The sequence below is a fragment of the Anomaloglossus baeobatrachus genome, chromosome 5 (genome assembly GCF_048569485.1).
Source record: "Anomaloglossus baeobatrachus isolate aAnoBae1 chromosome 5, aAnoBae1.hap1, whole genome shotgun sequence".
In the NCBI taxonomy this organism is placed as follows: domain Eukaryota; kingdom Metazoa; phylum Chordata; class Amphibia; order Anura; family Aromobatidae; genus Anomaloglossus; species Anomaloglossus baeobatrachus.
The window spans coordinates 250,170,200-250,194,883 of NC_134357.1; the positions used below are offsets into that span (position 1 = coordinate 250,170,200).

The 24,684-nt window shown below is 47.5% G+C and overlaps 1 protein-coding gene across 1 annotated transcript in view; it reads right to left on the bottom strand.

Annotated features, from left to right (window-relative positions):
* The window catches only part of LOC142311164 (pendrin-like), a 173,241-nt gene extending 148,575 nt beyond the window's left edge, over window positions 1-24,666 (bottom strand). The window contains exons 1-2 of the mRNA XM_075349343.1: window positions 24,515-24,666; window positions 8,070-8,209 (exon numbers count right to left, since the gene is read on the bottom strand). Of these exons, the coding sequence (XP_075205458.1) occupies window positions 8,070-8,209; window positions 24,515-24,666 (292 nt within the window). The remainder of the gene's footprint in view (window positions 1-8,069; window positions 8,210-24,514) is intronic.
* Window positions 24,667-24,684: the final 18 nt, after the last annotated feature.

Consider the following 24,684-nt stretch of genomic DNA (forward strand, 5'->3'; position numbering starts at 1 on the left):
AGGAGATATGTGAGCAGCAGATCGGGCCTATAAGGGCCATTACCGTAGAGGTACCTATGGAAGACCCAACCTTGGAGAAGACCTAAGTTAAACCAAATACTAAATAACTAAGATCGAATATTGAACACCAAAGACCGAACATTGTTACCAGAAGAAGATTTGCGTGAGTCAAGTCATTGCTTCCTGTCCAGAAGTATGGTACTCAATGAGGGGAGTGACCCACTAAAATTTGACTTGCGGCTTAGCATGGTATACCATATCCTCGTTAGAGCCTCAGTGTTAATAGATTGAGTTATCTCGATAATTGGGATTGTGACAAAAGGTGGGGTGACATGAACGTTTCCCCCAAAAGGTGACTGAGACTAAATTAACGTTAGCACTATCTGTTCTTTAGTGTTAAAAGAAACAAAGTGTACATATATTGAATATATACATGTCTTGTATGTTTATTACTGTGTATGAATCTGTTTTTTCTTTTAGTCACTTATGCTGTTCCCTTATCATATTCTACTATTGCTACCCCTTTGTTTGTGAAAAATAAACTCTTCTTGAATCACCACTGGGTCGCCTTCACTGCGCTGCTGCGTTCTTGTATCCTGTTTATATCTGTCAGCAGGTTTTTGCTACCTCATGTAAGAGCAGCATTATGTAGGCAATGAGATCCTGAATTCAACAATGTATCACTGGGTGCAGCAGTTCTGACACAATCAAAGTTTTTAGACTTTGCAATGCAGCAGAGCTGAGAAAGCCCCCCCCCCCCCACACACACACACCAGGCTCTCTATATACAATGTTTGAGCTTACAAGCTGCATGTATACCAACTCATACTCCGGCTCACGTTTTTTGTTTTTTTGTAGTCTCTTGTACTCAGTAGAAATAGGGTGCGGCCCCCTTCTTAGTGAGCGGGGCATTTCATCTAATGCTTCCCATGGCTGTGTGTCCAGTTGGGACCCGGCGACTCTCTGCCCTTATTCAGATTGATGTCTCTTGACACATGGTGAGGTTTTAATACTAGAGAGTGTAGGTACTGTCCCGATTGGGTACACCACGTCACGGTGGGATGGCTTTACGCTTTTTTGATCAAAATAGTGTTTACTTAGTACCCTATATTCATTTATATGCATTATGTTTTTATTTAGTTACAGAAGGGTATATGTTCATATTATTTTCTTTTTTGTTTTAATGTTTATAGACAGTGAACTTATTTAACACACAGCAGGGAGCATGCCGGACTAGCTAACCTCTAGCTGACCCAGTCCAGCAATGATAATCTCTTAAACCTAAAACAAACATTACCGGTAAACAACAGCACATAGTGTGAGAAGAGACACATCCCTGAAATCTGAGTGTTAACCTCTACAGCATGCTGTCTTCAGATCACATAGCAAAAACCTGCTGACAGATTGCCTTTAATGTGCTCGGGTATCAGATCTGCTGTCATAGCGATCACTTCCTTGTCATATTCCTCTTCCCCTTTCTAACTACATTTCCCATCAATTTTTCTGCTAAGTTACAGACAACAGTTAGCACAGCTGCTGCAAAACTCCCACTCACTGCACTCCCAGGCTCACACATAGTCTGGCACGATTTGCTGTACAGGACACTGCAGGGAATAAGAGTAATATACAAAGCACCAGAAAAGTAGCCTTGGAAAAAAAGATTATTCTCTACTTCACTTCACTGAAGAATGGATGAGGGATAAAGATAAGAGTGTATTCATATTATAGATGGAATTCAGCGGGGTGTATATGTGACGCCCTGGACTAGTCAGGTCGTCATAGGGTTCTGCACAATCTTTGCACAATGGGAATCTTATGTACAGTACTGCTTACACCAGCATTCACAAATCCTAGTTACACCTCACACCACACCTGTCAGGCACAAAACTGGGCTACTTAAGCTGGAATAGGGCCGTTCATCTAGTGGTCAGACAGAGTGGTGGGAGGGGGGAAGTCAGTGAGGGAGGAAGTGGAGCACAGAGCAGAGCTGACAAGCAGAACAGAAGTACCTCCCAGTGAGTGAGGAGCTGGGAGTAGCTCCCCAGAGTCAAGTGGTAGCTCTCGAGCTGTGATGAGCTTGGAGAGAGCTGGGAGTTGGAGCTCCCAGGGGAGAAGCAGACTAGGTCGCAGACGAGGAGTCGGACCCCCAGTCGCAGGGGATTGAGGCTAGGTGCTTGGGACCCGTCTTGGAGGACGGTCAGCAGCCTGGTTCTATCACTGGTCCAGGACCAAAGGCATGACAGGGTAAACGGACCCAGGTCGGGGAGAAGCTTCAGGCGACCCGGCAATTAACCTGCGGAGGACAGGACCTTTATAGACTGTTCCCACGAAGCTCAGAGATCGGGGGGCACTAACGCAACGAGGGAGATAGGGCTTTCCGAACAAGCGGCCCACTGAAATCCCAAGCGTGAGATCCTGAGAGCAGGTTCCTTCACTTAACCATAGTGGGGAGTGGGGCCCGGAAAGCTCCAAGCTGACAGGTCACAAAGGACACTTTAAAACTAATGTGCCAGGAGGCAGGCCACGGACCACCAGGCAGTGCTGCAGTGGACGGGACCCGGACGAGCTCCCATGGAAGACAGCGGCAGTCAGACACTTGGTTTACTCTGTTGTCAGTGTCTGCTTTATTGCTAAGTGAGTACCAGATTAACCCCTGCAACCAGTGAGCCTGCGCTCCCCCTGCATCCCATAGCACCATCCAGAGTCCCGAGTCCTTTCCCTAGCTGTGGAAGTTAACGTCATCTTGCTGCCCCACTCCATCACCCCGGGTACTCCCAATGGCAGCGGCGGTATTCCCAATTACTGTACCCCAGTACACGAACTATATCTCCCCTGTAAATACCCCCCTTCTTCATTTGAGTGTGGCCCCTAGCCCCCAGGTTTGGAGACCGTCGAGCCACGAGCAATCACCACCCCCAGATCCAAGCGGTTCGATCCGCTGCAGGGGCGGCACATATATACATCACACAGATTACACAGCAGTGTATGTATATATATATATATATATATATATATATATATATATGCCATGCTGTATGCATACAGATACAAGGTAGAGCTGTATCTGCAGGGAGTGCTGTGTCTGCAGGTAGAGCTGTGTCTGCAGCACCATGCACAGGAGCTGTCAATTTTGCCAGTTATGACAAGCATAGCACATGCGTTCAGGGGAAGTAAGGAAAACACAGGGGGCACTATAACAACGGTGGGCTCTAGCGCTAGTGAGAGGGGTAGATGGGACATCTCCTATACTCCCCTGTGGCTGTCCCTAATCTCCTAGCCTGTCCCTATACAATCTTCTCTTCAACTGTAGCCAAGCAGGAACCTGTGACCCTGAGAAACCCTGTAGATACCCTGGCTAGTGCATTGGCAGGTGAGGAACATTAGCCTCACACCTGCACTAATACAACACAAGGAAGGTAAGACAAACAGGGGAAAACAGCAACAAAAAAGGATAAATCCGACTTCAGGACACTCCTCCACAGGACCTTCTACCAAGGCGGCCAAAGTACAAAGGATTTTTAGCTTCAGCAAAGATTGCTGGTAAAGACCACTACTTAAACCAACAGGAGTGTGGCTCCAAAACAGCTTCAGCTGAAATGCTCTGCTAGGAGCTACTGGCAATGAAAACTGACATTAACTCTTTAGGCACCAGAAGAAATTAAACTACCTTTAAGTATAGAGTCTTAGATGGTAATTAGTGACTCTAGTCCTGAACCTGTCACTAGTCTTCAAAACACAGAGAGACGACCGGGACAGGAGTAGTGTGAATTCTGCTGCATGAAGCCATGCCCACTCGCATGGCAGAATTCTCACCTACAGATTATGTGACTAGAACAGCAGCTTAGGTATATTATTATTATTAGGATATGGAATAGCAAGGTATTAAATGAAATGATTATCGTTAGCTCACGTGAAAGGGATATGTACAGTAGTGGCAAACCACTTTAAGCTTCCATGTTGGTGGAGACATGCCGTAGAACTGTTTGATTTCTTACAGATTGAAGTTATTGGCATTATTTAATTAATATATCTATCTCCAATGTTCTACACGGTTTTACATTCTCATGAAAGCAATTATATGTAGTTCTCTTGTGATATCCTCCTGGATCAAACATGTCCTTTCAGGTGAAGAGTAGACTAGGGTCAGAATTAGGATCATTTTTTCTATCTATAGTGGTTCCTCTACTAACAAGATTATGATTGTGATACATTTCTAGTCATTTTCCTGATTGATATTGAAGTTGGATTCTGGTAGATATCAAAAATGTCTGGTAGAAATGCCAAGTGCATGCGCAGGTGAAATATGGACTAAATAAAAAAGTTAACTTTTTTATTACAACACATGGCATCACCAGCCAGATCCAGTTCATCAACTGATCATCTGCTTTATCATAACGTAAACCCTTTTCATGGCTGTAAAACTGGGTGGAGGATGATAACTAAGTTTGTTTTTTTGTTCATAAACTTCTGTTTTTGCCAAATACTTCCACCATGAAAAACTGTTGTATCAATGAGTAATTTTCCAGGACCATATCAATTCTGTAAAATCTGTGTTCATTTAAGATACAGTGCCTTGTGAAAGTATTCAGCCCCCTTGAATTTTTTAACCTTTTCCCACATTTCAGGCATCAAACATAAAGATAAAACTTTTAATGTTATGGTGAAGAATCAACAAGTGGGGCTCAATTGTGAAGTTGAACGATATGTATTGCTTATTTTAAACTTTTTTAACAAAATAAATAACAGAAAATTGGGGCGTACAATATTATTCGGCCCCCTTAAGTTAATACTTTGTAGCGCCACCTTTGCTGCAATTACAGCTGTAAGTCGCTTGGGGTATGTCTCTATCAGTTTTGCACATCAAGAGGCTGAAATTCTTGCCCATTCTTCCTTTGTAAACAGCTGGAGCTGAGTGAGGTTGGATGGAGAGCGTTTGTGAACAGCAGTTTTCAGCTCTTTCCACAGATTCTCGGTTGGATTCAGGTCTGGACTTTGACTTGGCCATTCTAACACCTGGATACGTTTATTTGTGAACCATTCCATTGTAGATTTTGCTTTATGTTTGGGATAACATGTCTTGTTGGAAGATAAATCTCCGTCCCAGTCTTAGGTCTTTTGCAGACTCCAACAGGTTTTCTTCAAGAATGGTCCTGTATTTGGCTCCATCCATCTTCCCATCAATTTTAATGATCTTCCCTGTCCCTGCTGAAGAACAGCAGGTCCAAACCATGATGCTGTCACCACCATGTTTGACAGTAGGGATGGTGCTGTGTTGCTTTTACGCCAAATATATCGTTTGGCATTGTGCCCAAATAGTTCGATTTTGGTTTCATCTGACCAGAGCACCTTCTTCCACATGTTTGGTGTGTCTCTCAGGTGGTTTGTGGCAAACTTTAAATGACACTTTTTATGGATATTTTTGAGAAATGGCTGTTTCTTTGCCACCCTTCCATAAAGGCCAGATCTGTGCAGTGTACGACTGATTGTTATCCTATGGACAGACTTTCCCACCTCAGCTGTAGATCTCTGCAGTTCATCCAGAGTGATCATGGGCCTCTTGGCTGCATCTCTGATCAGTCTTCTCCTTGTTTGAGATGAAAGTTTGGATGGACGGCTGGGTCTTGGTAGATTTGCAGTGGTATGATACTCCTTCCATTTCAATATGATCGCTTGCACAGTGCTCCTTGGGATGTTTAAAGCTTTGGAAATCTTTTTGTAACCAAATCCGGCTTTAAGCTTCTCCACAACAGTATCACGGACCTGCCTGTTGTGTTCCCTGGTCTTCATGATGCTATCTGCACTTTACACAGAACACTGCAACTATCACAGAGCAAGTGCATTTATACGGAGACTTGATTACACACAGGGGCTTATATTTATCATCATCAGTCATTTAGAACAACATTGGATCATTCAGAGATCCTCAATGAACTTCTGTAGGGAGTTTGCTGCACTGAAAGTAAAGGGGATGAATAATATTGCACGCCCCAATTTTCTGTTATTTATTTTTTAAAAAAGTTTAAAATAAGCAATACATTTCGTTCAACTTCACAATTGTGTCCCACTTGTTGTTGATTCTTCACCATAACATTAAAATGTTTATCTTTATGTTTGCAACCTGAAATGTGGGAAAAGGCTGAAAAATTCAAGGGAGCCAAATACTTTCGCAAGGCACTGTATTCCATTTCTACGATAATAGATGACAACTGGTGCTTTTCAAGCTGCATAGATGGAGGGGCTAGAATCCATTCTTTTGCAAGTTCTCCTAAAACATCAGTTACAGTTCTCCATACAACTTTATGAGTACTCCTCTCTCAGTAATGAGAAAATCTATATTCACTGAAGACAAATTTTACCAGTGAACTGAGAATTTTGAGAATGAATTATCAGTCCAGGAAGAAAAAGAAGTGGATTTCTCTGATAAGATACAGTGTGTGAAATAAATATTGAACACGTCATTAATTTTCTAAGTAAATATATTTCTAAAGGTGCTATTAACATGAATTTCTCACCAGATATCGGTAACTACCTATCCAATCCACACAGGAAAAGAAATCAAACCATAGATGCCCATAAATTTAGTGATGTGTAATAATGAAAAATGACACAGGGAAAAAGTATTGAACAGGATTATTGAAATTTATTTAATACTTTATACAAAAGAATTTGTTGGTAATGACAGCTTCAAGTTGCCTCCTGTATAGAGAAACTAGTCACGTGCATTGCTCAGGTGTGATTTTGGTCCATTCTTCCACATAAACACTCTTCAAGTCCTGAAGGTTTCATGAGCTCCTTCTATGAACTCTGAGATTTTGTTCCTTCAATACATTTTCTACTGGATTCAGGTCAGGTGATTGGCTGTGCTATTCTAGTAGCCCTTTTTTTTTTCTCTGAAGCCAACTGAGAATTTCCTTGGCTATGTGGGATTATTGTCTTTCTGAAATGTCCCTCCTAATGTAATCTTCATCAGCCTGGTAGATGGCAGCAGATTTTTATCAAGAATGTCTCTGTACATTTGTCCATTCCTACTTCATTCTATTTTATGAAATTTGTTAATGCTGAATGCTGAAAAATAGCCCCACACCTTGATGTTTCCACCTCCAAACATCACTGTTGGTATGGTGTTTTTGGAGTGATACCCAGTGGCGTTTGGCCTCCAAACATGGTGTCTATTATGGCATCCATAGATTTCAATTTTAGTCTCATCGGGCCAGACTATATTCTCCCAGTATTTCACAGGTTTCTCTAAATGTTGTTGAGCAGACTTTGCTTAATGTGCTTAAACATGCTTTGTTTAGGAATGGAGTTGTGCATGCTGAATGTGCATACAGGCCATGGAGGTTGAGTACATTACTTATTGTTTTCTTTGAAATAATTATACCTTCTGGTTCCAGGTGTTTCTGTAGCTCTCCATAGGTGGTTCTTGGCTCTTGGACAACCTTTTATCCTAATTCTCTTCATTTCACTGTCTGAAATGTTACGGGGAGCACATAGTTGTGGCCAGTTTATGGTGAAATTATGTTCCTTCCACTTCCGGATTATGACCCCAGCAGTAATCAATGCTATCAGTATATTTTACAAGAATAAGGTTGTGAAAACCTTGAGACAGCTCCCTGGTTTTATCCATCATGAGATGTTTCTTGTGTCTCACCTTGGTAATGAGACACCTACTGTATATATAGGCCATCAGTTTAACCAGCGGATATTATTTTTCACTTTGTGGCGGGATTGCTTTCTAATTACTTTTAGATTTCAGCAGATTTATGTGTTCAATGGTTTTCCCTATGTCATTTATCATTATTACACATAAATTAATTTATTGACATCTATGATTTGATTTCTTTGCCGGAGTGGATTGGATGGGTTGTGTTCCTGACATCTGTTGAGAAATTCATGTCCATTACACTTTTTAACAAATATATTTACATAGAAAATTGGTGATTTGTTCAATACTTATTTCACCAGCTGTATATTACAAAATTTATTTTCACCAGTACTGTTGATTTATGGGAAAAAGTTAAAACCATGATTACTTATTTTGTTCATTGTGGATAAATGTATAAACTCACCTTGTAGAGTCGATACAAGCCCAGTACTGACTCCCGAAATAATGTCATGGATTATCCACTCTTTCCATCGGTATTTAGGAAGCCAGTCCAGTATTGGCAAAATAGATTTGATTATCAAGAGTACTCTTCTCCCTGAACAGCTATGAGAAAAAATGTCAAATTACAACTCAGCACCTACACAGTGGATAAACAAAGGAAAGTGAAGCTCAACTTTTACTAACATCCTTCTCATACTTAATAATATAATTTACCTTTTCCTATTTTTGGCTAATAGTTTCCCTATCGTACAGTATAGAAAAGGCCAGCTGATTCTGTTGACCAATCTTATTAGAGAATTCTTATAATAATATTTTAGGATGTGCCCCCACAACCATCACCAAAGACATTTTTGTGCATTTATATATTAAATAGGCAAATAATAAAAAAGGAAAGAACCATCACTGCACTTTATTGATGAATAGTTGTAGTACCCGGCGTTGCCCGGAATAGTAACTATCTTCCTGTCTCTCTCCCACTCTACCTGTCTGTCTCCCTCTCTGTCTGTCTCTGTCTCTCTTTCTGTCTTTGTCTGTCTCTGTCTTTGTCCCGGTCTCCAGCCCCCCTCACCAGAATTGTATGCCTCCAGCCCCTCCCTTACCACATCTGTATGCCCCCAGTCCCTCTCATGAGAACTGTATGCCCCAAGCCCCCCTCACGAGAACTATATGCCCACAGCCCCCCCACAAGATCTGTATGCCATCAGCCCGCCTCACCAGAACTGTATGCCTCCAGCCCCCCTCACCAGAACTGTTTTCCCCCAGCCCCCCTCACCAGAACTATATGCCCCCAGTACCCCCCCACCAGATCTGTATGCCCCCAACCCCCCCACCAGATCTGTATGCCCCCAGCCCCCCTCACCAGAGCTGTATGCCCCCAGCCCCCCTCACCAGAACTGTATGTGTGACGCCCTGGGCAAGCCAGGGGTCACAGGTCATCACACCACCACACCCTACACCCCAGTTAGGAACATCACAGCTAACCAAAATCCTTGTTGCCTTCCTCCAGGGGCTGATGTTCACACCAGGGGGTGGGCCAGGCGGTTGGCTCCGCCCACCGAGGAGTTCACAGCCCTGGAGGCGGGAAGAACCAGGCAGTCAGCTCAGGGAAGAGCTTGAGTGAAGTCAGGGAGGTGGAGGAGTAAACAGTGAAGTGGTGGAGGAGCTAAGTGAAGTGGAAGTGGAGTAGTAGTGGAGCAAAGAAGAAAAGAGTAAAAGTGAGAGTAGAAAAGCCTGAAGTTAGTCCAGCTGTGTGCAGGACAGAGTCAGCAAGGTCAGCAACGGCGGTGATTGTCCGGAGGGGTGACCGTTTGGAAGTTCCTGGAAGGACCGCGGACGGGTGGTGGCCCGGCGGTCTGGAGCAGTGTACAAAGGACAGTCAGCACCAGGGCAGGGGCCTCTCGGACCCCGGCAAGGCTAGGAGTCACCATAATTTTCCAAATCCGTCAGTGAAGGGGACGTCTGTCTCCCAACAACCAAGTCCCGATTGAAGGCAACAGCCCGACCATTACAGTAGAGACACCGCCACCGCCAGGGCACCAGTTTCTAAGGGCCAGCGCCTGCGGGCAAAGAGTAGAGCTCCTCCGGTCCAGCTTGAAGCCGGGGAGCGGGTTACCGGTGGGAACCCATCGAGACCATCAACAACATTAGGTGCAGGAAAAGGGACATCACCGTCACCTACTGGGGAAAGCAAGTGCAGCCGTCCGTGGGAACCGTCTTTCCAGCCGTGTGTTTTACCGAGAACTGTGTCAACGTCTCAGGCTGAGTGAGTACCACAGTGCCGCAAGGCACAGCGCTGCCCCCGCGTCCCTGCGCCAACCAGGCCCTGCATCTACCCACCTCAACACTGGGCCCCGGGATCACCAACCCCTACCCACGGAGGGGCAACACAACAACTTGCTGCTTCACACCATCACTCCCGGGATCCCCACACCGAGCAGCGGTGGTGCTAACAGATCACCACAACCATGGGTGGCGTCACGGACAATAGACTATATCCCAAAACCCAATCCCCTTTCACTCACGGGCGAGGAGCGCCGCTCGAGAACCCCCGGGATCCGGCCCACCGCTCGAGCCACCACTGAGCAGTAGCAGCCGGACCCAAGCAGATGGGTGAGCGCAGTGCTGACACCCTCCTCCCCGCCCGCGACAACTTGGCGTCACGAACAGGATCTTACCGCTCTGCCGTTAGGTAGAGGTGCGCCTTGTGATCGCCGGAGGTATCCGGCTGAAAAATTTCGGAAGTCGCCATCTTTGGCGCGAAAAGTTCCCGCTCGAGCGTCTTCTCGAGTAGCAGAGGCGCGAAGGCCAAAACTCCGCCCCAAGAGAGGAGGGGCCGGAAAGAGCTAAGGGGGACGGAAACAAGATGTCTGCGCCCGACGGAGCCGCTGGAGGAGCGGCGGTCGCAGCCGCAGTGGCACCCGCGGATGGGAATGGGCCTGCCCAGGCCCCGGTTGCGCTAGCGGGAGGTGCCGCGGCCCCCGCGCTCGCTCAGGTGATGCCGTTCTCTTTGCCCTATGCACCCGGAGCTACCTGGCTACCGCAGTATGACGGGAAACCTGATGCTTTACAGGTCTTCCGGAAAAAGCTTAACCCGTTGCTAGAACTGTACCCCCTGACCGATAAGCAACGTGCGGCGGTAGTGCTGGGCCAGTTAACCGGTGCGGCTGAGCAGGAGGCGGAGACCTGGGCTGAGGGGGACCGGCTCTCTGTAGCCACCATCTTTGAGAAGCTACAGACTGCCTTTGAGACCCGGACTGAAGCTGAGTTGAGGATGCAGTTTTACCAGTGCCGGCAACGGGCTGTAGATAGCATTCGGGACTATGCTTTACGTCTGCAGACCGCCCTCCGCACGCTAAAGCGGGTGAATCCTATCAATGAGGCGGATAGCAACAAGATGTTAGTAGAGCAATTTGTGCAGGGGATGAGATCCCCTGAGGACCGCAAGCAACTCCGGCTGTGGGCCCTGGAATACCCTGATGTGGACTTCGCTGTGTTGAAGGAACGGGCCATTAAAGCACTACAGCCCCCAGCTGCAGAAGTCCTAGAGCCAGCCCCGTGGCCCGTTGAGATGGCCCCCGTTGTGGCAGCCCCTGCCCTACCAACCTCTCCAATACCTGCAACCTCAAGCAGCACAGTGGAAGAACTGGCAGCTCAGGTCCGTTGCATGGACGGAGACCTCGCCAAGATCCTTGCTGCACTACAACCTTTGACCAGATCTCAGCCTCCAGCACAGATACAGCTTGCTGACAGCCCCGAGGATGTTCCCTGGATGCAGCGGAGAAGTGCTAATAACCCGCGGAGCATACCTCCAATCTGCTATAAGTGCCGTAAGCCTGGTCATTACTTCCGACAGTGCCCGTTAAACGAGCAATCCCTGGGGCCCCGGGCCAATCCTCAGGAGTAGAACATCGTGGCCCCCCGGACTGGCGGGACCGATATATCGGGGCCCGCCCCATAATCCCCGTGGCTGTGGACGGCATACCAGTGATGGCTCTCTTGGACACTGGATCGCAGGTAACCACCATACCATACACGTTGTACCAGCGGTATTGGGGAATAGACGAGCTGGCACCCCCAGATAATACTATAACGCTAATTGCTGCTAATGGACTCCCATTGACCCAGGTGGGGTATAAACAAGTGGCTATGACAGTGGGGCAAGCTGAACTGCAACACCAGGGTATGATTGTGATCATGAATGAACCCAGTGATCATAACCCGAAGATAGTGCTGGGAACCAATGTGATGGAGCACTGTATGGCTGATGTGTTGACCTTATTGCAACAGCTAGCCGCCACAGCAGCGGGAAGCCGGCAGAGAGCTGTGCAGCGTGAGATCCGAGCTCTGATGTACCGCCAGCATGTAAGCTCAACAGGAGGGGAGATTGGTGGAGTGAGAGTGATGGATGTTGCTCCATTGACTGTGCCCCCTAGGAGTGAGATGATGATTTGGTGTAGGGCAGCAGTAGGGCCTCAGGGGCGTGACTACCCTGCCATGATGGAGCCCATACCCTCCGAGCATTGGCCCACTGTAATGGCCGCCCGAGGGGTGGTGGATGTAAAAAAAGGGAGAGTGCCTGTGAGGGTGTTGAACTGTGGGGAGGAAGAAGTCAGGCTTCCCCAGTATGCCACCATTGCCAAGCTGCTCACCCTGGATCCACACACCATTCACGAAGCCAGTCCCTCAGTCTCCCCACCTATCACCAGCACTTTCCCGCCTCAAGGGGTAGTAAAGGAGTGGCACCAACAGCTACACGTGGGTACTGACGATACTCCTGCACATCACAAAGCAGGGGTGTACAGGGTGGTGCAGGAGTATGAACAGGTTTTCAGTAAACATCCACTAGACTTTGGGCAGATCAAAGGGGTCCAACACCACATCCCCACCGGTGAACACCCCCCTATTAAAGAGAGGTACAGGCCTATTCCCCCTGCACATTACCAGTGTGCCAAAGATATGTTGAGGAACATGAAGGAGGCAGGGGTTATTCGGGACAGCTGTAGTCCCTGGGCTGCTCCATTGGTACTGGTCAAGAAGAAAGATGGTACCATGCGGATGTGTGTGGATTACCGGAAGATTAATCAGATAACCCATAAAGATGCCTACCCACTGCCTCGTATTGAAGAGTCTTTGGCTGCACTGAGAACTGCAAATTACTTCTCTACCCTTGACCTCACCAGTGGGTACTGGCAGGTGGCCGTGGCCCCGGAAGATCGGGAGAAAACCGCCTTCACCACTCCGATGGGGCTCTGTGAATTCAATAGTATGCCGTTCGGGCTGTGCAACGCCCCAGGAACCTTCCAACGGCTGATGGAGTGCTGTCTGGGACACCTAAACTTCGAGACCGTCCTATTGTACTTGGATGACGTGATTGTTTACTCCCAGACGTATGAAGCCCATCTGGAGCACCTGGCCGAGGTGTTCGCGTCCCTTGCCAAATACGGGATGAAATTGAAGCCTTCTAAGTGTCACCTGCTGAAACCCATAGTGCAGTACCTGGGGCACGTGGTAAGTGCAGAAGGTGTTGCCCCCGACCCTGAGAAGATCACTGCCATCCAGGGCTGGCCGAGACCAACCACAGTGAGGGAAGTAAGGCAATTTCTGGGTCTGGTGGGGTTCTACCGGCGCTTTATCAAAGGGTACACGAAGATGGCTGCTCCCATGCAAGATCTCCTCGTGGGACAGACCAAAGGTGGTAGACCCCTAGGGGCCCCACTGGTGTGGGAGGAGAAGCATGAAGAATCCTTATGCCAGCTGAAAGCGGCTTTGACTGGGGAAGAGGTCCTAGCGTATCCTGACTATGGCTGCCCATTCATCCTCCATACCGACGCCAGCAATGTGGGACTGGGAGCAGTCCTGTCCCAGGTCCAGGATGGGAAGGAGAAAGTGATAGCTTATGCTAGTCGGAAGCTTAGGCCAACCGAAAGGAACCCCGAGAACTACAGCTCCTTCAAGCTCGAGCTCCTGGCATTGGTATGGGCTATCACAGAGCGGTTCCGCCACTACTTGGCTGCAGCAAAATTCACCGCCTTCATGGACAACAATCCGTTGACCCACCTGGACACAGCCAAACTGGGCGCATTGGAGCAGCGGTGGGTGGCCCGGGTAGCCAACTACGACTTTACCATCAAGTACCGAGCTGGCCGAGTCAACATTAACGCTGATGCACTCTCCCGAATGCCCCATTTGTCAGAAGAAGGGGGCGAGGATGATGACCTCGAGGAGATTGAGTTGCCTGCATTCCACCAGCCACCAACTGAGAAGGTACAAATACACCAACAACAGGTGGATCTGGACCCACGGCCCAGTCAAGAGTGGCAGGAAGCTCAAAACCAGGCGCCGGCCGTCCGCCTCGTCAAGACCCTGGTGGAACAAGGTGCTGTTGGAATGGACCCTGCTGCTCTAGCTGAAGCCCAGCGCTTGTGGAAGGAACGGAAACGGCTTTATCTACATCAAGGGAAGCTGTACCGTGAGCTGATCAACCCGAAGACCCATGAGAAAATCTGCCAGTTGGTTATTCCTCAAGCTGATGTGGCTACTGTTTTGCGGGCATACCATGATGGTACCGGACACTTCGGGTGGAAGAAGCTGGAGATGCTGTTGAGAGAGCGGTTCTACTGGAGTGGGATGCGGGAGTCGGTGGAGGCCTGGTGCCGAGAGTGTGGTCCTTGCACGCTGAGAAGGAAGGACGAGACCAGCCAGAAGGCGCCCCTACACCCAATCATCACACATCAACCGCTGGAACTGGTCGCTCTAGACCATGTCAAGCTTACCCCCAGCAGAAGTGGGTACGCCTACGCGTTGACCATCGTAGACCACTATTCAAGATTCATGGTGGTTGTCCCCGTCAAGGACCTAACTGGTCGAACTGCTGCTCGAGCGTTCCAGGCTTATTTCCTTATTTCTGCCGCCCACATGGATATCCAGAAAAGGTTCTTACTGACCAAGGCACGGCTTTTGAAGCAGAGGTGTTCCACGAGTTCTGCCAGTTGTACGGCTGTAAGAAGATCCGGACCACTCCTTACCATGCCCAGACCAACGGCATGTGTGAGAAGATGAATCACTTGGTCCTGGGACTCCTCAAGACGCTACCGCTGGAAGAGCGGAGCCTGTGGCCGGAGAAGCTACCCGACTTGGTCGATATGTACAACAATATCCCGTCCAGCTCGACAAAGTGCACCCCAGCATATCTGATGAGGGCTCGTCCCGGCCGCCTGCCGGTGGACCTGGCAATAGGGTTGGAGGCCCCAGAAGCACTCCCTTCGACAGCTGAATGGGAAACTCGGCAGAGAGCACAATACCGGCAGATTCAGGAGTATGTGGAGAAAAACCTAAGTCGAAGTCGAGAACAGCAGGCGCAGCAATTCAACCAGAAAGCGTCTGCGGCCCCTTTCCAGCCAGGAGATGTGGTGTTAAAGGGAAAGAGGAAGACCCACAAGCTGCATGATCAATGGGAACCAATCCCATACGTCATACAACCCACAGGATGGGAGGATGGGAAGGCCTACCAGATCAGTCGTGATCAAGGGGGCACTTTGGCCACGATTTCTCGGGACCATCTGAAAAGGTGCCCACCAGCATTGAGGGCAATGGCTGACGTACCAGTTCCTCCACCAGCAGAAAAGGCAAAAGAGGTGATCCACACTGTGATGGGTGACTTCCCAGCAGACTGGCCTACGCAGAACGGCGCGGTGATTCTTCCAGTGATACTGTTCCCACAACCTGTGGATGAAGAAGTGGTGGAAGCGGTCAACCATGAGCCAGAACCAGTGCCAGTGCCCAGGGATGAATCTGTGCCCAGCTACCCTACACCTCCGCCTGCCCCACGTGATAGCCGGGAGGAGGAACCGATTGTTCCCTCTGCCCCACTGCCTAGCCACACTGACACCGGACCCCGGAGGTCCACCCGTCCCAACCTAGGTAGACCCCCACTTAGGTACAGGGAGACCATCCTTTAAAGAAAAGGGGGGAAAAGATGTTTGTCTGAAGTTTTGTTTGAAAAGTTTGAAAAAGTTTAAAGTGATGATAACTAAAAATAATACCGAAAAAGTCATCTGATTGCCTACCAGTGATTGAACCAGCAGGAGCCGGCACCCTTGTCCCCGTGGGGACCGTTTAAAAAGTTTGCATGAGGGACTGCTCATGGACAAGCCCGTGAACTTGCAGGGCAACCACAAACGTTAGTGGCTTGTAAATAAGTTGTTTACCATTACCGTTTCCGCATGCCGCCTCCGGAGAGGCAGGTTGGAGGGAGGGCCCTCAGCAGAGCAGGCTGGGGCCCAGCCACCAAAGGAACCGGTGGCTACCCTCTGGAGGGGAAGGACAGATCCTGCTCAGGTAACGTGTGCTGGACTTGGGGACAAGGGGTGCTGCCTGGGCTTTAGGGGCAGCATCAGGGCCAGGTTGCTTGGGTGGGAGAGAGCGGAAACCGTAACCGTGAACCGTTTTGCAACGTTTAAGTAAAGTGCCTCCCGTTATGGGAAGAATTAATAAAAATGTATATATGTTACCGTTTTACAATGTTATATATTTTTCAGAAAAATAAAACCGGTGTTGGACGGGCAGCCCGCGGACGGTCTGCATTTTGCTAAGGGGGAATGTGACACCCTGGGCAAGCCAGGGGTCACAGGTCATCACACCACCACACCCTACACCCCAGTTAGGAACATCACAGCTAACCAAAATCCTTGTTGCCTTCCTCCAGGGGCTGATGTTCACACCAGGGGGTGGGCCAGGCGGTTGGCTCCGCCCACCAAGGAGTTCACAGCCCTGGAGGTGGGAAGAACCAGGCAGTCAGCTCAGGGAAGAGCTTGAGTGAAGTCAGGGAGGTGGAGAAGTAAACAGTGAAGTGGTGGAGGAGCTAAGTGAAGTGGAAGTGGAGTAGTAGTGGAGCAAACAAGAAAAGAGTAAAAGTGAGAGTAGAAAAGCCTGAAGTTAGTCCAGCTGTATGCAGGACAGAGTCAGCAAGGTCAGCAACGGCGGTGATTGTCCGGAGGGGTGACCGTTTGGAAGTTCCTGGAAGGACCGCGGACGGGTGGTGGCCCGGCGGTCTGGAGCAGTGTACAAAGGACAGTCAGCACCAGGGCAGGGGCCTCTCGGACCCCGGCAAGGCTAGGAGTCACCATAATTTTCCAAATCCGTCACCTACTGGGGAAAGCAAGTGCAGCCGTCCGTGGGAACCGTCTTTCCAGCCGTGTGTTTTACCGAGAACTGTGTCAACGTCTCAGGCTGAGTGAGTACCACAGTGCCGCAAGGCACAGCGCTGTCCCCGTGTCCCTGCGCCCACCAGGCCCTGCATCTACCCACCTCAACACTGGGCCCCGGGATCACCAACCCCTACCCACGGAGGGGCAACACAATAACTTGCTGCTTCACACCATCACTCCCGGGATCCCCACACCGAGCAGCGGTGGTGCTAACAGATCACCACAACCGTGGGTGGCATCACGGACAATAGACTATATCCCAAAACCCAATCCCCTTTCACTCACGGGCGAGGAGCGCCGCTCGAGAACCCCCGGGATCCGGCCCACCGCTCGAGCCACCACTGAGCAGCAGCAGCCGGACCCGAGCAGAGGGGTGAGCGCAGTGCTGACACCCTCCTCCCCACCCGCGACATATGCCTCTTACCCCCCTCACCAGAACTGTATGCCCCCAGCTCCCCCACTAGATCTGTATGTCCCAAGCCCCCCTCACCAGAATTGTATGCTCCCAGCCCCCCTCACCAGAACTGTATGCCTCCAGCCCACACCTCACCATACCTGTATGCCCCCAGCCCCCCACCAGAACTGTATGCCCCCAGCCTCCCTCCCCCTCACCAGAACTGTATGCCCCCAGCCCCCCTCACCAGAACTGTATGCCCCCAACCCCCTCACCAGAATTGTATGCCCCCAACCCCCCTCACCAGAAATGTATGCACCCATCTCCCCTCACTAGAATTGTATGCCTACAGTCCCCCCTCACCAGATCTGTATGCCCCCAAGCCCCCCCCACTAGATCTGTATGCCTACAGCCCCCCCACCAGATCTGTATGCCCCCATCCCCCATCACCAGATTTGTATGCCTCCAACCCCCCTCACCAGAACTGTATGCCTTCAGCCCCCCCTCACCAGAACTGTATGCCCCCAGCCCCCCTCACCAGAACTCTATGCCCCCAGCTCCCCTCACCAGATTCGTATGCCCCCAAGCCCCCCTCACCAGATCTGTATGCCCCCAGCCCCCCCACCAGATCTGTATGCCCACAGCCCCCCCACCATATCTGTATGCCCCAGCCCCCCTCAACAGAACTGTATGCCCCCATCCCCCCTCACAAGAACTGTATGCCCCCAAACTCCTCACCAGAATTGTATTCCCCTAGCCCAGTCACCAGATCTGTATGCCTCCAGCCCCCCACCAGATCTGTATGCCCCCAGTCCCCCCTACCATACCTTTATGCACCCAGCCCCCCTCACTAGAACTGAATGCCCCCAGCTCCCCACCAAATCTGTATCTCCCCAGCCCCCACTCGCCACTGCTCCTGTCAGCACCACAAAGCATAGACAGATGTTCATTTCACCGCATTCCCGATGCGATAGCATCGGGCCTATTTCTAGTATAGTGTCCTTCAAGTGAGTTATTGCATATTGCATTCTAGTGTGTTTCAGTATATAATGTATTTCATGTAAAGGATTTTACTGCGGGGAAGTATTGTATTTTCTTATATAACATGTCTTGACTGTCAGGGAACATAAAGCATAAGAATAATGTATAACGTTTTAGGCTAAGATTTAGTGTAACATAGGGACTAAGTGTGCAGGAGGTGGTAAGTGTGTGTGGTAGGTGTGTTAGTGGTAGATAGATAGATAGTTTGTTAGCAATAGGAAGAGTGATTGGAATAGGTTCAGTAGGCCTAGAGGTTGGTGCAGTTGGTCTCCTAGGAGACTTGAAGACGGAGAAGCAGAGGATTAGTTAGGCAGACAGGCCAGGGGAAGTCAGTTCAGTCCTGCAGAGAGGTTCCTGAGGCAAATCCCTCTGTTTCAGGGTCCGCCTAGTAATCAAGAGGTTTCCTCCATTGTGTCTGGTAGCCACAGAGCCAAGAGACGAGGAAGCACAGAAGTCAGACTCAGCCACTGGAGGACTGTTACCCCTTGGCGAGGACTATACAAGAAGATACCCCATAGAACAGCGGCAGCAGAACGGGAGCATAGAAGGAAAGTGTCCATGGAACTGCCTGTCACAAAGATTGCTGAACTAATAAAACATTTGTGGTTGAGTTGCTAAGAATGTGTTGCATTACCCAACTACATCTACGATGGTGACCAGCGACAGGGTGGTGGACGTGCCACAGAAGATGCAAGTAAGTGTCGCACTACCCTGATGGGGCGGAAAACATGCATAACACCAGATTGAGAAGGAGAGTGGAGCCTTGCAGCCATCACCTAGCTCCCCCATTCATCCTTTCCATAAACAATTACCTTAGGCTAGTTTCACACATCCGTCTTTTAGCCGGTTTGGCGGATCTGGCGCACTCCAGTACAATGTATACAGTACAATGGCAGCGGGGCAACTTCTGGGTCACATGCTCCGGTCACATGACAGCATGTGACCGGAGCTTGTCGCGCTACCATTGTACTATATACACTGTACTGCAGTGCGCCGGATCCGCCAATCCGGAGAAAAGACGGATGTGTGAAACTAGCCTTATTCTTACACCACCAATGTTTGTTAACATTGTAGGGACTACACAGGTTATTGTCCCTTATTTAACTAGATCTACCCCAATTAAAACTGCATAATTCTTATATGCAGTGGCATGCATATGTTTTTGCACCCCTGGTCAAAATTACTGTTATTGTGCACAGTTAAGCAAGTGGAAGATGAAATGATTTCTAAAAGGCATATAGTTGACACATGTCCTTGGTATTTCAGGCCAAAATATTTTTTTTTATTGTCATCTTTTACATTTATAAATTATCAAAAAGGAAAATGGGCTGATGGAAAAGTTTGGGCACTGTGCATAGTTAGTACCTAGTAGTACCCTCTTTGGCGATTATTACAGCATGTTAACGCTTTTTGTAGTCAGCCAAGAGTTTCAATTCTTGTTTGAGGGATTTTCATCCATTCTTCCTTGGAAAAGTCTTCCAGTTCTGTGAGATTCCTCTGTCATCTTTCATTCACTGCTCTTTTGAGGTCTAGCCACAGATTTTCAATGATGTTTTGATCAGGGGACTGTGAGGGCCATTATAAAACCTTATGCTTGCACCTTTTGAGATAGTCTATTGTGGATTTTGATGTGTATTTAGGATCATTATCCATTTGTAGAAGCCATCATCTTTTGAACATCAGCTTTTTTACCGATGGTGTTATGTTTGCATCAATAATTTGTTGAGATTGCATTAAATTCATTCTTTCCTCTTCCCATGTAATGTTCCTTGTGCCATTGGCTGCAACACAACCCCAAAGCATGATTGATCCAACCCCATGCTTAATGGTTGGTGAGATGTTCTTTTCCTGAGATTTTGTGCCCTTTTTTCTACACATATACCTTTGATCATTGTAGCCAAAGAGTTTTATTTTCACAGGAATTGTTTCTAAAATATATCAGGCTTGTTTAGATGTTCTTCTTGTATACTTCTGATTCTGAACTTTATGATGAAGACGCAGGAGAGCTTTTTTTCTGTTGACTCTTCCATGAAGGCCATATTGCAGGTGTCTTTGAACAGTAGAACAATGTACCACAACTCCAGAGTCTGCTAAATCTTCCTGAAGGTCTTGTGCAGTCACACGGGGGTTCTGATTTGCCTCTCTAGCAATGCTATGAGCAACTCTAACAGAAATTTTGCTGTAAAATATCTGGAGTTGAAAAAGATGGCTTCTACAAATGGATAATGATCCTGAACACACATCAAAGTCCACAATAGACTGCCTCAAAAGGTGCAAGCTGCAGGTCTTACAATGGCCCTCACAGTCCCCTGATCTGAACATCATTGAAAATCTGTAGCTAGACCTCAAAAGATCAGTGCATGCAAGACGACCCAGGGATCTCACAGTACTGACAGACGTTTCCAAGGAAGAATGGATGAAAATCATTCAAACTAAAATTTAAAGACTCTTGGCTGACTACAAAAAGTGTTTACAAGCTGTGATACTTGCCAAAGGGGTGCTTCTAGGTACTAACCATGCAAGGAGCCCAAACGTTTCAGTCAATTTTCCTTTTTTAGCAATTAAAAAATATAAAAAATGAAAATAACAAATGTATTTTGTCTAAAATAGAGCTGAAATGTGTCATCCTTAACTTTTTTGCCTTTTAGAGATCATTTGATCTTCAACTTGCTTAACTGTTCACCATAACAGTAATTCTGACCAGGGGAGCCAAAACCTTTGCATGCCACTCTAGGCCTGTTAGATTAGATGAAGCTGGTGTACTTATTTTGAAAAACCATTGCAGAATCACCGTATTATCCTGATATCAAGATGACTTCAGTTGTAACTAGTAGAATAACTTTTCAGAAAGAATTATGCAGCATTTCTGACATGGATTTTCAACATTATTCAGGCTCTTCAGGTCTAATAGATCAAGCTATGTGTTAATGTATGCAGCTCAAATTGTGAAATCTGGTAACAGGTCCTCTTTAATTAGGATAAGTCTGTCTGCAGCACCCCTGAACCCGTCAGGGCACTACAAGGTACTGCATCCTGTCATAGATGCAGGGACTACCCCCAAGGACCTGGAAGACCAGTGCCGCTAACAGTAAAACACATAAACATCCACAGTTTCCTTTTCCCAATCATGGGTGACTGACTAGTCCGGGACCCAATGGATGGCCACCCAGGGGTGGAGCCAGTCCACTAGACGACAACCAGGTGGGAGGGGACAACAGACAGACAGAGGAGTCCGGTAGTAACAGTTGAAGGGAACGGACGTGTCTCTAGACGGGGTCGTGTAACAGTTACCTAGGTGGCGTAGGAAAGTGGTTGCCAGGGAGGGTACAGCCAGGTAACCCTGGAACGAAAGCACCGACGAGGCACAGGGCCCCAGGTTAGATGAACGCTTCAAGCTGCCTGACAAATACCTGCACAGTGAGGGGACCATCAAGGACTTCACTGACCCAAATATCTGGGGGCACCAGCAGTAAAGAGAGAGCCAGGGAACAGAACAGAACACCGACCCTACAGGATTCAAACTGCCCGCCGTACGAACCAGAGCCTGACGACAAACAGAAGGGGACCCCCAGATGCTCCAAGTCACGGGGTTCCACAAAACTACTGAGAGGTGCAGGGGAAAGAAGCCACCAGGTTACCACATCGGCACTTGGACTACAGGGACCAGGGGTCTGAACCAGCCGTCCAGCATTACTATCGCTGTGAGTAGACATCAGTTGCACTGCATTCCCAACGTGTGGTCTGCATTCTTTTCACGCCGCACTCTATTATCATATACCCCCTGGGGCTCAGTCCTACTTGCGGAGGGCCCAACATCCAGGCTGCCATCACCATCAGCCCCAGTGGTAAAAGACTGTGCAGCGGCGGTTCCATCACCAAAATCGCAACCCGCAAGTGGTGTCACGACATAAAGTCTCTAATCTCCCCTGTATATAACCTTTTTAAAAGCGACCCCCAGGGTCACGGAAACGGGGATCGGCCATTACACAGCCGTGACACAGCACCCCCGTATATATACGGCCCTGGACCGAGTACCCCATAGGCCTGGGGTGACACATGTCCATTTTGGGCCTAACTGTCTATAAACTCCCATAGCAAATATATGTTCTACGGTAGAACTTCTACCTCAATGAATCCAGGCACTCAGTTGTTGAAATTTCCACCTCAATGAAAAGGTGTGTTTGCCTGGTTGTTTTGAACAAGGTAACATTTTCTGAGAGTTTGTTACTGTTTGATGACTATATTACACCAATGAAACCGCTTTATAGTCACTTCAGTGTTACTGATTAACTCAATCAAAATATGTTTTATTCCCTCTTTACATTCTTATCTTATATTCCTACATTCAGTTGCCTCATCTTCTACAGTAACAAAGAAACAAGAAACAAGAAACTATTATTAGAAATGAATTATTTTCCACAAGAACTCAGGCATTAATTATCCTGAAATTCTGCCACAAATAACTTAAAAGGAATCTGTCAGCAGGTTTTTGCTATGTAATCTAAGGCACAGACCGTGATTCCAGGCTTGTTGGTGAAGTTTTGATAGAACCCTGTTTTTTTTTGTTGTACAGACAGTAGTGTTACGCATATTGACCCTTGTATATCCCCACTTGCACCACTGATTGAGCTTCCTGTGTATACTATATGTCTTGTCAGCAAGCTGCCAATGAGTGGTGGGGGTGGGGTTACACAGATTAGTCTGACTGACCTGTATGCAACACCTAGTCCTGCAGTGATAATCTCCTGCTGAATCAGAAGACTGATTTTATTAAAACTACAGCAAGTGGCTTGGCAAGTGACATATCCTCGGACTCAGGCTCTCTTCCCCTGCATTATGCTGCTCTCACATTACATAGCAAAAACCTGGTGAAAGATTCCTTTTAAGAATTATTTATTTGTGCCAAACTGATGTGATTTTGGCCCCATGTTACACAATATGTAATGGCTTCTGGAAAATATGTTTGACTTTCCAACATTGTAGGATATTGCAGATTTTTTACTGATATTTACCATATTTTAGGCACAAGATACTGGTGTAATGCATATCACCAAAGAGGTGTTATAGAAGGGGATATTGACAGCACCAAATCTATCAAAGAGCACTGTGGCACATCTATTGATGGCTCGTCAAGGTTCATGCTGTTATAGTCTTATATGTAGGTGCCAGAATTATATTAGTTATATACAGGATATATAGGGAATAAGGATTAATATAATTGTGATCTGCCAAAATACACTAATTGGGAATTCAATATTACATAATCAGAGAACATTTAGAATTGTGGGGATTGTGTGATAAGATGAAAAAAAATCATCATGCAACCCACAATTCGTTTTTTCATCATATATTCTGATGCCTAAGGGCTTATTCACACCTCTGATTTTTCTGCATATGAGAAAAATGGACTGATTATTCTGATCAAACTTTGATCTGACATTGATCAGACTGTGGTCCGAGAATCATCTCTATAGACAAGCAAGCACTACCATGCTTGGGTGCTCAGTACGCGTAAAGAAAAAGTCGGATGCTTGGACAGGCGCGACCCAAATACCCGAGTATAATGCAAGTCAATGGGGAACTGGAGCATTTTTCCGGAAGAGTACCCGGAAAAATGCCTGAGTTCCGCAATCACTTCCATTATACTCAGGTACTCAAGTCTCGCCCATCCAAGCATCCAACTGCTTGTTATGAGTACCAAGCACCCAAACATGGTAATGCTTGCTCATCACTAGTCATCTGTTTTATTGTAAGTGGAAAAATTGTAAAAAAAAAAGTTTCCCCACCTTCTCCATTTTGACAGTACGTCAAAATCATCAATGTCATCTGAGTGGGGTCCAAATGTTTCATTGACCTATAGATTTGCATTGTGGATCAAAATTGGACTTGTCGCCACAATTTTCAGTGGACCACACAGTCTGCGAAAAACCATGGACATGTGAATGGCCCGATAGCTAAAGATGGGGATAGAAGTAGAACAGGGAGTAGAACAGGGATTGTCAGTCACACATTATCATTGTCTTTAGCGACATCTTATTCTTGTATTTTAGGTTACCTTTATGTTTCCACTTGACGGATTTCAACCACTAAATCTTGTCCTTGAGTGTTTCGTACATTTTAATTTTACATTATAACAAAGCTTATGTTTTTGGTTAGTCCTTTTTTTAGTTATGTGGTTAAAATTTATTGCACTAGGTAATCCATAGTTACACAATAAACGCTTTTGATCAAAGAAATTCCTGAATTTACAAGGCGTACATATTGTACCTGCAACTCTTTGTCAGTCGTTCCCGGTATGTTTTACGCACAATCTCTTTTTTTTCATTGTCTTCTTGAAAAGATGGCTCAGCATAAATCGACCTTCGCACCAAATACTGGGTATTCCCAGCTTTGGGTAAATCCATATTTGGCAGCACCATCGGTCATGTAACTGTAAG